Source organism: Branchiostoma belcheri, unplaced genomic scaffold (assembly GCF_001625305.1).
Source record: "Branchiostoma belcheri isolate BF01 breed outbred unplaced genomic scaffold, Haploidv18h27 scaffold32, whole genome shotgun sequence".
Taxonomy (NCBI): Eukaryota; Metazoa; Chordata; class Leptocardii; order Amphioxiformes; family Branchiostomatidae; genus Branchiostoma; species Branchiostoma belcheri.
Genome location: NW_017803932.1, coordinates 1,820,972 through 1,834,194, shown reverse-complemented (window position 1 = coordinate 1,834,194; position 13,223 = coordinate 1,820,972). Strand labels below are relative to the sequence as shown.

The following is a 13,223-nucleotide window of genomic DNA, read 5'->3' as shown; positions in this document are numbered from 1 at the left end:
ATTTCTCCATCCAACATTAGAACTGATCGACAAACTCAATTTAACTTAGAGATTGAGCCAAGCTTCAATTATTTTTGCTAAACTTAGGTTTATTTTAGAAATTTGATCGCTTTGACAGCAAAGCATATATAACGTTTACCGAAGCCACCTATATTCTGTTGAGGCCCCTCAGTAAGGTCGAAAGCAGGAAAAACACTTCATATGCCACTGTATGCCAAGGATCAGTTTTGAAACAATTTGATATATTCCAGAGTGTTCTTCGTCTTTGACAGCTATGTGAAGGAGATTCCAACTTATCTGAAATCACTGGTAGGAGTAAATCCAAAGGTAAGATAATCTGTTCTCGCGATTGGCTTTTGGGAATTTTCTGTTTTGAAATGGGCCGTTCAAAAAAATAACTGAGGAGGGGGGGTGGAAGAGGTCGGATTTTACCTAAGGGGGTTAGTGGGTGTGGATTTTGGATTGAGAGGGGGTCCACCCTGGATTTGGATGAAATTATAGGGGGTCAAGTCGTTTGGATAACATTTTTAAGGGGTCAAGACACCTGGATATGGATGAAATGAAAGGGGGTCAAGGTACTCGGATAGTAATGAAAGGGGGGTCAGAAAATAGAAAATCCAAGCTCTTCCACCCCCCCTCCACATTTTTTTTTGGAACAGCCCAATGGCAAAGGTGTTATTGTGGTATATACGTAGGTGGGTGGGGCTGTCGATGTCATTTGAGTACCATATAGGAGCGTAGAACAGAGTAGACTACAGTAAAGTGTACACTATAGTACAGTTTAATTGAGTACAGTATAATGTGTCGTGCATTGTTTCTTTTTCAGAAGGTTCTGTCTTGCCATCCATGCCATACTGCTTTGTAACATCCTCACACAAAGGTATGGACAAGGTCAGTTAGGATGAGTGGGGAAGAGTCTCCTCCTGTAGGGGCAAAGGCGTCTGTGCCTAGAGCTCAGCCAGACTCCAACTGCTCTGATGAAGAGTCGACCAACCGCATCCGTGGGAAGGTACGTAGCGTCAAGATGTACCAGGAAGACCCAGAAGAGGGGTACGAGCCTGATATATCTAGCGGGGATGACGCGGACGAATCCGACAACGAGCAGGAACGAGGACAGCCGACAGGCTTCGCCGCGGAGTTGGACAAGCTCCCGAGCTCCATCCCAGAAAACAAGTGGAAGAGCGTGTGGGCTTCGTCCAGCAGCGAGGAGTCGGACGACAGTACAGGCGAGGACGTGGGAGACTTGGAGCACCTGCGCAAGAGAGTGATCCGTGAATCAGAGGCGAGGAACTACGACACTGTAGTGGAGCTGCTGGATGCAGAACCAAAGTTGTTAACGGCTGCAGACAGCGACGGGTACATACTGCTCCACAAGGCAGCATACATGGGCGACATGACGCTCGTAAAGGAGCTGTTGGAGAGGGGGGCCGACATCAACGCAAAGACCCACGACGGCTGGCAGCCCCTGCATTCTGCGTGCCGATGGAACCACGTGGACGTGGCGTCCCTGCTTCTCCAGGCAGGGGCGGACGTCAATGCCACAAGTAGTGGTGGGAACACACCCCTACATGTGGCAGCCAGCAACGCAAATGCCAAGCAGGCCCTCGTCCTGTTACTTAGCAACCGGTACATCGATCCAAACATCCTGAATGACTCGTCAGAAAGCGCGTTCGACCTTGCACGGAGGTCGGGGCCACACTATCACTTGTTTGAAATGGTGGAGGACAGTCTGGATGTGGACGGGAGAGGGATGAGTTTCCAACACTTCAGTGAAGCAATGGGGCTGGAGACTGTGGGGGAAAATGACCAAAAACCAGCAGGCAGGAATGGAATAACATCGAAGACAGATGCATCCATGTGAGAAGATGCAAGTTTACACACAGTTCACATTGGAATTATCAGAATTCATCAACTATCCTAAATTTTAAAGAGACACTCTATACATAGAAAATGCAATTTTGAGGCCCAACCACGCGCATACGTGAATAGGTAATCAGTACAGCAGGGCTGAAAAAACTGCAGCATTAGAAATACATCCAATGAGTAAACAAAGTCTGCTACGATTCCTTAACATTACCACTGTTACCTGGTGTGTATGTGCAATAGTCTTTGCTACATGCAAGGGCAACATATACATGTAGGTGTAGATTCTACAGCAATTTGTTTAGTTAAGATGTTAGCACACGTGTATACTAGTAGTAGTATAGAATACATTTTCATATAGAAAAAATATGTCCAGGTTATACCAATTTGATTACTTGGTTGTCAGAATCTTCCTTCTTATTTTCTCCAAACTGTAGAGGAGACACATACCACCATGAAGAATTTAATGTTTTTGTGAATGTCATGTTTCATTCGTTATTGTGATTATATTTCATGTCTATGCATTTTCCCCCTGGCACCCGGCCAACAGACTATCAGCCAACGTCCTGCTGGCTCCAGAGTCCCAGTCAGCTTTCTTGGACCTAACTTCCTGGCACCTGATTTTTCTCCCTGCTTCATTGACTTTCTCTAAAACTCTGAGAACCAACAAATCAAATTGTGTAGCCTTACAGTATGTTAGAAAACTTTCATGCAAACATAGAGAGCTATGCAAACAAATCTTACTCCGAAGGTAAATGTACATTGTATGTACAAGATTGATTTTAATTATGAATGTTACATGTACTACCTATACTAGCTATATTGTGTGTCCCAAAATAGAACTTTTAAGTTACCTGACATATCTATTCACTGACAGTATTAAAAGGCAGAAAGTTGGTACAAAAATCTGACAGTTCTATCATCTTTATAAAAGTCAAGTACAATGTAGTAAGAAACATAGACATCATAGGGAATAAACCAATCCCGACTGTCCATCACAATTAGCAGATCAACCAATGATAGCATGGCAGTTAGCTTTGTGACCAATTAGAGAGAGGCTTTATGTCCCTTAAATATTTGCACTTATGTTTTCACAGAGGTGGGTGGGGCTATGGGATTGGTATATGTTACAGCCACCTTATTGATTGTTTGACCCTGGAAGGCTGCATTGTGCATGTGTATGATGTAACTGTAGCCAATATGTACAAACTTAGATTGACCTTGCAGGTTTAACCAAACAGTACGGTGGCCAATACTTCTATATATGTGAGTGTAAAGATAGTGAAGCATTATGAAGAAAACATATCTTTTTTTTTTCTGAATCTTATTAGTCTAGTATTTTTTTTTCACTTGAACAGGCAGCTGGCATTAACAGGACAAACAGTGGTGTACTCACTTGTAGAGTTTATTATCAAGATATTTTTACAACAGTAATACTATGTATATATATAGTAAATACTCTATAGTACTACACACATGTACACTGATACAATGTAGGTATCATAACATATTTCACTCATATCAGTAAATGTTGATATATGATATTGTGCAATGGAAGAAATCAAGATCTTATTTTATCCAAAGCTAGAAAGATTACAAAATAATAATATAACCTACCATAATTACCGTGAAGTTGATAGATTAGCTCTGGCTAAGTGGAATAATTGAAAATTAAACAGATAAAGCAAGAACTCTGTGTTGTAATTATTGTTTCATATTTTCAATTCACATCCACACATTATGTATCTGGTACACTGATTTTTCCAGTTTGTTTTTTTCTTTTCTATCAAGAAAAAGCAGTTTGATACTGGTACCATGTACATGTATAACAGTGTCTACCCCAGGCCAGATAGAGCAAGAAGGTTAAATCAAAGTGTGTAACTGGACTAAGTCTTGCAAAACATTACAATACATTATAGTCTTGTGCTTGTAGTGTCAATGTTTTCTTGCCTGAGTCCTAGATACTAAAAATTTCTGTATTTACAAATAAACATTATGAAGTTCAGACGTTCAGACCAATCCAAAATGGATGACCTCAGAGTGCTGGCTGTCTTGTCAACATCATCTTCCTCTTCATCAGACCCTCCTGTGACAAAAAGATAGTAAATCTATTATAAACATACTGCAAAATACATACATATGATAAATAGACTAGATGCATGTACATCTGTATATGACAAAATATAGTTTTAGCACTGGCCAGTCTAACTGTAGGAAAACAGATTGAAGTAAGCTGCTGTCACCATCAAATCCCTGTCTTGGCATGGAGGTCTAACTGTTTTGTGTTTCATGATAATACATTCATAAAGATTCATCAAGAAACAAAACAGACCATATACCCAAAAGAACACTGTCTTGTCGAATTCATGACTGAGCAAGCATGTGGTACATGTATGTGTAAATGAACTTACAAGTTAGCTTTCCTGATGTTTTGCTGCTAATAAAAAACTGAATCTAAAATACTGCAGCAAAACCTCTTTGCCCTTTTTACCTGTGAAAAAAATTGTATGAACTACATGAGTATTTACAATTTGAAACACTATGACGCACCTTCTGCTATGTTTTCCGGAGGCCATGACGTTGGATCCTCCAGCAGTGCTTCTCTGTACATCTCTGCTGTCAATCCTCCCTCCTCCTCAGGGTAGGGGTACTCACTAATATCAGTCCTAAACATGAGTGACCACACACATCAACAAAAAATAAGAATCTAAGCACAAACACATGGTGCTAACAAGTCACAGATTTCTGCCAATCACAACAAGAAATTAGAGATTTCAAAACTTGAGGAAGTATTCATTGTTTATTATTATTATTTAGCGTTTATTTTGTGCCTAGGACAGAAACCTTGCAGTCTAAAAGGCTGAAAGTGCACAAACCTAACCAAACCATAGATCCTTTACAAAATCTATGAAAGCCTTTTTTATAGCAAGTCAGAAGAATTTTGCAGGACACATGACTATCCCAAGAGTGCCCTCAGCTTGCAACGATTGCACGACATATGTGACTGAGCCATTTGGTACTGTGGTATGACAGTGTGAGAGTGTATCTGACACTTACGCCTGGCTGATGGTATCCTGCTCTTCTGGCCTGTCCTTGTGTTGCGGCATCCTTCTCTGTGCAGGGGACAAGTATCTCCGTCCCTGGAACTCACAAAACATCAATTCCCCATCAGTCAAGACACACATCTGCATTACTTTTCATGCTCAGTAGTCAGATTTTGTAAAAGTATTATTTTTTTGCCATAGGATTTCAGTGAGGATATAATAAATTTGATGATCTGTTGCAGCCTCTAGTGGAAAGGGGTTGTAACTTTTAACTAAGAAGCAAGGATATAAATCGGTCACACTTTATTAACGTTTAACAATATGAAGATTCAAGAAAGTCTGACTACCTCATCCCCCTCTGCTCCATGACCGTTCTGCATGTTGTCCACTTGGTCTTCCCTAAACCCCTCACTTATGTCGCCCTCTTCGAACCCTTCATTGGGCGGATCTGTGAAAAGAACAGGATTTTTTAAATCTGTTTCGCATAACCTGTAAACCACATTTAGGTGTAACACACCCGTTTTGTACAGTAAGTACATGCTGTACAAGACTGGACTGTTTCAGAATGGCTAATGCCAACACAGATGAACTTGCAAGTTACATGCTGTTTCAGAATGACCACTACCAACACAGATGAACTTTCAAGCTCCAAGCAAGTATTGAATTCACAGGACTGTAAGATGTAGGTTTCAAAAGTTCCAAAGTAAAATCCATCTTCCTTACCTGTTGTGACTGACTCCAGTTCTATCTCCTCAGCCTTCTTCCTGGCTACTCCTGCAAGAGCAGTTTCTCCATTGTCTAATGCCAAATAGTGAATATCCTACAGCACATTTGAAGAAAAGAAACATATGTCAGAGGCATTCTTCTTATAATTTTGCAGATTTAGAGAACAGTTTTAGTGAAACTACAACTGTACAGTACAATGAAAGTAAACTATGATGATGAATACATGTATTCTTACCATAAAAAGGTCCCTTGCTCCAATGTCCACAGCAAGAAGAAATGCCTTTTCAAACCTCTGGTACCTGTTACACACACAAAATTATTCAACTGTAATTCTAATTCCAGATTTCAGACTTCCAGTACGTATTATAGTTTTTGAGACTTTCAAATTCACAGACTTCCAGGATGTTTTGTATAACAACTCTAATACAGGTTTTTTAAGCTGTGAATTAAAAACACCTCCATTACCCTCTGTCCCTAAAATAAAACCACTGTGAAACTAAATGAACGTATACTGTATATTACTTCTTTTCAATCAAAATTTCTAAATTTATAGGAAGTATACCTGAGAAGATGGTGGAAAAACCTCCGTGCTAGTCTACTGATGGGGTCCCTGTACTCTAGGACAGTCACCTCAGACAGCGGTCGCGTCGGGGCATAGAAACTGCCCAGGCACATCTCCAGCTGGGCTAAACATTAACAAAAAATACCAACACTGGTCATTCAAATCCCACTTCTGACACCATCTTGTGCACATTCAAATCCCACTTCTGACACCATTTTGCAGGGTTTTGACTTAAAATGGTGGGGGACATTCTTCTATACAAAACCTGTGCTGTGAGTAAATTAAAAGGAAATTTCTTTCTCCTTTCATTGATCAGCTGTGACAGTGATACGTACCTTCCCTCTCTGCGTTGAGTTTCTGCTTCATGAGGTGGTGGAAGACCATGTTGAGGCAGGTGAGACACGTGTCCCCAGCAGTGTTCCAGTTCAAGGCATTAAGGAGGTTCACACCCTGTAAGGTAAGAAATGTCCCTGAAATCCCTTTCTAAGAGATCAAGCAACAGAACTTCTTTTCAGCACAACAAGCTTACGATTCAAGTGAAGAGAAATCAGACATACCTGATCAACTTGTCCACATTTCAAAAATTCTGCAATCAGCTCCTGGGCACCTAGTCTTCCTCTGCTGAAGACTCCAAGGTGAAATCTTAACAGTGCCAGCGGCCCCCTGGAAGAATTCACATTATTCAGAGCTCCTTTCACTTAACAATAATACAATTTCATACTAAGTAAAGATAGGATGTTTTGGCTTAGCTGTGGGTTGTGTGTCTGTTTGGACAACACATGGATGGGGAGAAGTGACAGGCAGAAAGACAGCTACACACCGGAAAAGAGTGAGGTTGAGGGTCACCAAAACTTAAAATACATGTATTTCCTAGAACTCTGAAATCTCTGGCTTGTATGATATTTAGCTATCAGTGCTCAAATGTTTTGGTTTGCCAATACCAATTATGAGTAAAATTGTATGTATAAGGGTCATTGGAGATATACTTACTTGTCAAACACCAGAAGAACCGAGTCGTAGCAGTCGCCTGTCCAGTCCATGGAGGAGCTCATGGCAGTGGCTGGAGTCCACTGCAGTCTCCCTAACTGGGCAGCATTTCTGGGAGGAAAATACAAATAGCAACAACAAGTCAGAGATTTCCAGGAAAATCCAGGAAGTATCTGTAAAGAGTTTTTGTAAATTTATTGCCACAAGGAGAGTGTATGACGTATTATAATTGGCCTGGGACAGAATCCTTGCAGGCTGAGCAAATGACGTACAAATTAAAAAATGCTCTTAAGATTTGTCACCTTACAAGTAAGACTGTGTAACAGTTGGATTACCTGAAGTATTGGTGGTGTTTAAGGTCAGCTGGGAAGAAGGGTTCCTCTGCTAACAACTGGATGTTGATGGTTCCCAAGGCCATGTCTAAAACCTGGAAGACAATAAGGTAATTAAAAAAGTTTGACTCTGCATGTACAGTATCTACAAGTTCAGCTTGGAGATTATCAGTTGAGCTCTGATGTAAGCTATGAGATCAGTCTATAAATTTACAAGAGATCAAAGATATCGAGCCTGAGATATCATACCTCCATGAAGGATTGAGAGTTTGGGTGGATTTCTTTTTTTCTGTGCTTAATTCTGTGTCTGACAATTTGTAGTCATCCCTTTCCTATCAGTGAACACCCTACATCTACTGTGTACTAGTACATGACATTGCATAGCAAAAAGCACCCACCTGTACTTCTCCTCTGTGGTTGGAGATAGCAAACACACAGCCAGAAGGGTGCCAGGATAGGAAGGGTGCAGGGAACATGGCCTGGGTGCACTCTGTCACCCTCCTGTGGTCGTCATACAACACCAGGGACCTGTCCTCACATGACAACACTAACTTGTCTTCTGCTGGGTTTCTTCCCTGTCCCACAATGGGACTCTTTAGGGGGATGGTGGTAACCGCAACTCTCTGGATCTGTGGATGACATACTTCCAGAGTGAATAATGCTGTCCTACTGAGTGATTTAATTAGTGATAAGGGCCAGGGATTGGTCAAAGATTTACACTCACTATTTCACACTTCTGGAACTATTTCACACTTAGTCTATTACAATTCTTGTCAGTGTGAGTGGTTCAAACCTTACAGTCTGGCTGGTCTCGGGATTGACATTTAGAAAAAGCAATAGTCACCTGTGATGTCAATCCTTCCACAGATGTGCTAAATCTCAATCAATGAGCGAATAGTCTGGATTATATAAACACTTATTATTAAATCTTTTACTTATTGTACCCCCTGGGCCTCTTGGAAATCAGCTATTGGCTGAAGGAGCTACCCAGGTGTCTTTGAAGATTAAATAAATAAATAAAATAAATAAACTTCTTTTCACCTTGTTTTTGGAGCACTCGTATATGCAGCTGTCGACGGTGGGTTTGCCGTCCACGTTTGATGACTTCTCCACAGTGTAGACCCTGTGTGGCTGGTTCAGACTGAAGTGAGCGCTGATTGGCTCACACTCCGTCCTGATGTAACACAGCATCTCAAGCTTCACCCTGATAGAATGAAACACACTTGAGTCAAGATTATATATTTTGAGGAAACTAAGCACCTGGCAAGTAGATTAAAATGACTGATCTTTTCACTGGGGTTTCCAGGAAGTATTTGGGATTTTTGTGACCTTAAATGCAAGTTCACCCCATTTCCTGTGTCTGACCTTTTGACACAGATGGACTACCGGTATTCTTTGACGCTAATCCCTTTTACATGTATGAGAAGACCCCCTTTACAATGAGGCGCCAACTAACAATCGATAAAATTTAATATCACAAGTTCCCACTAAATAAAGTTAATGTTGACTTGCCCATTACAGCTGAGTAGGACCAGGTTAGCCCTGTCCTTCTCTGATGACATGGGAGACCAAGGCCAGACCTCCTCACTCGCAGTCGGCCACCACACTATCACCTACCAGGAAGGGAAACAAAGAAAACATGTAAGACTTCCTATGCGCTGCTATCAACTACAACATTTACATTCTTATGATACACTTTTTGTAAAGATTTAACGTACTGTAAATGTTCACAGTTTCAGGCCTTAGGCATTGGTATATGATAAATATTCTTTTATATTGTCTCTAAAGTTTACCATATCTTGCAGAGTGTTCATAGAGAGCCTCCTCTCAACTCTTCTTCCAGTTGGTCCAGGGAGATCAACATAACTAATCTGAAAGGAAGAATACATGAAAAGTTAGTTACTCATTTGTAAAAAAAGTGTTTTAGTTTGTCTGTGGATTTGTGTGGATGCTTGTCCAGACAGAGTTGGTTGACAGTACGTAGGTGGGGGAGAAGATTGACAGGCAGAATGACAGCAGGCAGGTCAAAAGGTCAGATGCGGGAAAAAGTGATCTTGAAGGTCCAAGAATTTGTCATGTGTTTTTAGTAAGCTTTTAGATCATAAGCTTGTACAATGTACTACTAGTTTACCTTTGGGTCCAGAGCAGAGAGTTTGTCGACCCTTTCCGGTCTCCTGCTGACCTCCCCAGTGCCTGGTTTCCGGGTTAGCTGCACAAGGGCAAGCTTGGCCAACGTTGGGAAGGCAAAGACCAGATAGTGGTCTGTGATCAGGGCTGAGTCAAATGGAAAAGATACATGTACAGTCTTAAGTGCTAGATTAAATGTATTGTGTTTTGTGAAATTCTCATGACAGAAAGTTTTTGGTTTGAAAATTAACATTTCCTTATCAAACTTTGAAGCATTTTCCCCCTTTATCTAAAAGCCAATCTTGCAAATGTATGGAATCTTACTCCTCACACAATTATGTAAAAAAATCTGCATCTTCAGACTACAAACTCAAAGTAACTTTCATTCCATACAAGCATTAGAACTTAGATACCATCATTTATTGTGTCTGCACTCAGTTTAGCCTGCAGGGACTTATCTATGATGATTCTCTCCACATCACCGCTGTGGGCAGCAACAAACACGGTGACGAAGCAGGCATTGCTCAGGAACAACTGGAAAATAAAGGTACAAGTGTTTAAGTAATGGTGGTGTGTTGGGGGAACTTTTCCCACCCATGTATTCAAAACAAACACAGCAAAACAAACAAACAAGCAAAAAACAGACCTGTAGCTGATGCCTTCCTTTCCATTTTGTCAGCACACACTTGTTTGTGGCAAGAAGTTCCTGAGTGTGAAAAAAGTCACTATGTGATCATAAAATTGGGACAAACCACACTACCGGGTACATTGCACAGTATTTAGAAATATGAAATTTGTCAGATATCTCCTAACATGATGGAGGGAAATGTGTAAGTAACTGACAACACTACAAATTCAGAAAAACACTTAAAATACGGAAAGCACTGATACCAAAAATTATTTACCAATTGTTATTTGAGAATATGAATACCCGGTAGAAGACAATAAATAAGAGTTATGCATATAACATTGAGAGCTCACAGAGGACATGGTCAGTTCTGCAGAATTCTGTACATGGATGCTGAATTCTGTACAATTCTTTAACCATGCACAGATGTAGACTTCTGTTCAGAATACTGAGACCATGAAAAAATGTAGGATTCTGTACAGAATTCTGTTATACACACACATATACAGACATTACAAATGTATTGCTACCTCAAACTCCTTCAAGTTGTCCCTCAGTTTGTCTGGTCGCTTGTTCCTTGGAGTCCAGATCATGTCACAGCCTACAAGGTAATAATATTTCAAAGGTTTTACCTGGTCTTAAAACAAAGGCATCATATATACATGTACAACAAAATGATTGTATTGTTCCTCTCACAATGTTTTCTATGTACTTTCTACACAGGCACCTTATACCCCTCCTACTGTCAGATTCTACCAAATGTGAAAAAATGAAGGCCACACAAGTACAATGTATTAGATAATGGTGAGCATGAAATCTATAAGCTAGTTAACAGACAACATAGAATGTAACGTAAGTTACATCCATGTAAAGGAAACTTACTTTCAATGTAGTGTTGATGCTCACTGTAGTACAGCTGATCACCATTTGCTACAAAAGCAAAAGAGACAAATTTATCAATGGAATATATTATCGCAGAACAAAGGTGGTGACTGGTCTTGTCATTAGAGTTATTGACTTATTGGAAAATATTGGAACCTAGTAGCAGCTTTGGTTACCGGTACATATGAGACATAAAGCAGGAGGTCCAGTGTTAGCAGACAGCCAGACCTCACCTTGAGCAGGTTAAAGATCCACAACACTTATCAAAAATAGAAGGCCTGCCCTGGTGTGACTGGATCAAACCTTAAACAACCTGGTTGTACACAGCTTGTACTTATTGTACAAAACTGGTAAAAATATTAGCCAAGGTGGTTAAAAAAGGGTTACACCTAGGCCTAAAGGTGGTTTACTAGTTCTGTAGAACAAACAAACAAAGCAGGCTTTCTAGTCAACATACATACACTGTACGTGTCATACTAGTACCTGTTTCTCCCTTGTCATGGTAGCAGTGACAACCAATGTCTGAGTCTGTCAGGAAGAAAACAATACTTGTGTTAAAAAATCATACAAAGCCCTGCCAACCCCCATCAACACGTCAAAATGAAATTAGTAAAAACATAAAAACGCAAATATTGATGAGCATGCAGCCACTCCCTCATTGGTTGAGCTGCTAATTGCCATTCTCTCATTGGCTGAACTGGTAATTGTGATGGATAGTCAGGATTGACCAGTCTAATATAAGTTGTATTACTCTTACAGGCTTTCCATTCACAATAGGCAGAGTTGAAATAAGTCCCAGATAGCATCCCTATAAAAGCAATGGAGTGTCCTAAAGCTTCAAACGCTGGTATACAGGCTAGAGAACTTACTATTTGCTTCTAGTATACATAAATGTGGCAAAGATACTAGTAATTAGATTTATTACCTGGTGCAGCTATGTTGTACTTAATTGTCCAATAGTGAAGCTCGGACTGGAAGCTGGCCATTATCGTGTCGTTGAGGTCACCATAAACCCTTCAGCCAAGAACCTGTGCAGTCAACGTGAAAAAGTCATAGAGATTGCATCCCATAGAATTAGATATGAATAGATTCATAATGATGACTACATAAATGATGATAAGTATGATAACATATGAATCTACTAGCTACACTCAATGAACAGCACCTGAAACACTCATCACAAATACATGAACATGTATGTTCCTAACGTTTTTTTCCTTACTTAGTAGTTACCATCAAAAATGCATAACTCAGGATTTTTTGTTACATCTAACTTGCTTAGGTTGGAAAATTGCAACTTCACAATATAATTTTTTGCTAAGGTCTAAGGTTAAAAAGGGACTAGGTAAATCTAGAACAGTATCTCATAATCCTCACCATGCATAATCTTTACCGAAACGTACCCGTGGCGACTTAGGAAGCCGTTTTTACGAAATTATTTGGCTTCAGAACTTTAACCAAGCAAGGAGGTTACAAAAGGAAACCAAACGACAACAGAAACTTCACAAGTTCGAAAATCTTATCAATCAGCCTCGACAAAAAGGGTATTTGTAAAGATTTTTAAGTCCCAGAGCAGATTTAACGGATACCATGGCTCACCTAGCATACTAGAAGTTCAGCAGAAGTGAGTAACTTTGAGGAATATCCAAACAAATCACAAATTATTTGACACAAGAAAGCCCTCACTACTTGCACAAGTTGTGTTGATGGGCGTCCCTGGTAGGTCAAAGGTGAATTTTAGTAACATTAGTTTTCCAGTTCGTATACTCAGATTCTGTTTCATATTTTCCCGCCGCAGTGTTTTAGGACATAAACGTACTTCCTGACATAATAATAATCTTGAAATCAAAACCATATCAAATATATTTTCATATTTTCCATACAACTAAAGTTATCAACACGAATCTGCAGCTGTAACTTTCCATTTACTTTCCCCTTATCCGGCAAATCTCACTCTATTTTAGATAGCATTCCGCGGAAGTGCTGTCATAACGTACAAAAATCATTCGTCATGGAAACTGATAACTTCTGGCATGACAATTCATTTTCTAATTTCAATGGTTAATTTATTT

General features: G+C 40.1%; 2 protein-coding genes across 7 annotated transcripts in view; one reads left to right on the top strand and one right to left on the bottom strand.

Moving 5' to 3' along the window:
- Window positions 1-3,551, top strand: part of LOC109474857 (ankyrin repeat domain-containing protein 49-like) — a 4,248-nt gene extending 697 nt beyond the window's left edge. For 2 of the 4 annotated variants that reach the window (XM_019775316.1, XM_019775313.1), the window contains exon 3: window positions 1,125-3,551. In XM_019775316.1, coding sequence (XP_019630875.1) covers window positions 1,125-1,861 — 737 coding nt within the window. In that variant the 3' untranslated portion in view covers window positions 1,862-3,551. Of the gene's footprint in view, window positions 1-177; window positions 328-826 lie in introns of those variants that run through there. The other 2 variants (XM_019775315.1, XM_019775314.1) reach the window with 2 other exon arrangements.
- On the bottom strand, window positions 3,253-12,875 carry LOC109474826 (WD repeat-containing and planar cell polarity effector protein fritz homolog). Of its 3 annotated transcripts, none has more exons than XM_019775235.1 (23): window positions 12,751-12,875; window positions 12,077-12,179; window positions 11,635-11,679; window positions 11,152-11,199; window positions 10,800-10,870; window positions 10,288-10,347; window positions 10,055-10,175; window positions 9,646-9,788; window positions 9,308-9,385; window positions 9,027-9,127; window positions 8,556-8,718; window positions 7,913-8,143; window positions 7,518-7,609; window positions 7,186-7,293; window positions 6,753-6,858; window positions 6,531-6,645; window positions 6,196-6,319; window positions 5,869-5,932; window positions 5,631-5,727; window positions 5,255-5,355; window positions 4,921-5,009; window positions 4,414-4,529; window positions 3,253-3,949 (listed from the first exon to the last, which is right to left on the bottom strand). In XM_019775235.1, the coding sequence occupies exons 2-23, from the start codon at window positions 12,135-12,137 to the stop codon at window positions 3,828-3,830; spliced, it is 2,256 nt and encodes a 751-aa protein (XP_019630794.1). In that variant the 5' UTR covers window positions 12,138-12,179; window positions 12,751-12,875; the 3' UTR covers window positions 3,253-3,827. The 3 variants fall into 3 exon arrangements, with proteins under 3 accessions (XP_019630794.1, XP_019630796.1, XP_019630795.1); XM_019775237.1 differs by having other exon boundaries at window positions 4,921-5,003; XM_019775236.1 differs by having other exon boundaries at window positions 12,838-12,865.
- Between the last annotated feature and the right edge of the window lie 348 nt (window positions 12,876-13,223).

What these genes read in the sequence shown, in the direction of transcription:
- LOC109474826 (XM_019775235.1), bottom strand. Translation starts at nt 12,137, where the DNA reads ATGGCCAGCTTCCAGTCCGAGCTTCACTATTGGACAATTAAGTACAAC. An exon ending in ACGAGTGCTCCAAAAACAAG is followed by an intron (nt 8,144 to 8,555) that starts GTGAAAAGAAGT and finishes TGTCATCCACAG; the next exon opens with ATCCAGAGAGTTGCGGTTAC. An exon ending in TCCGGAAAACATAGCAGAAG is followed by an intron (nt 3,950 to 4,413) that starts GTGCGTCATAGT and finishes TTTTTGTCACAG; the next exon opens with GAGGGTCTGATGAAGAGGAA.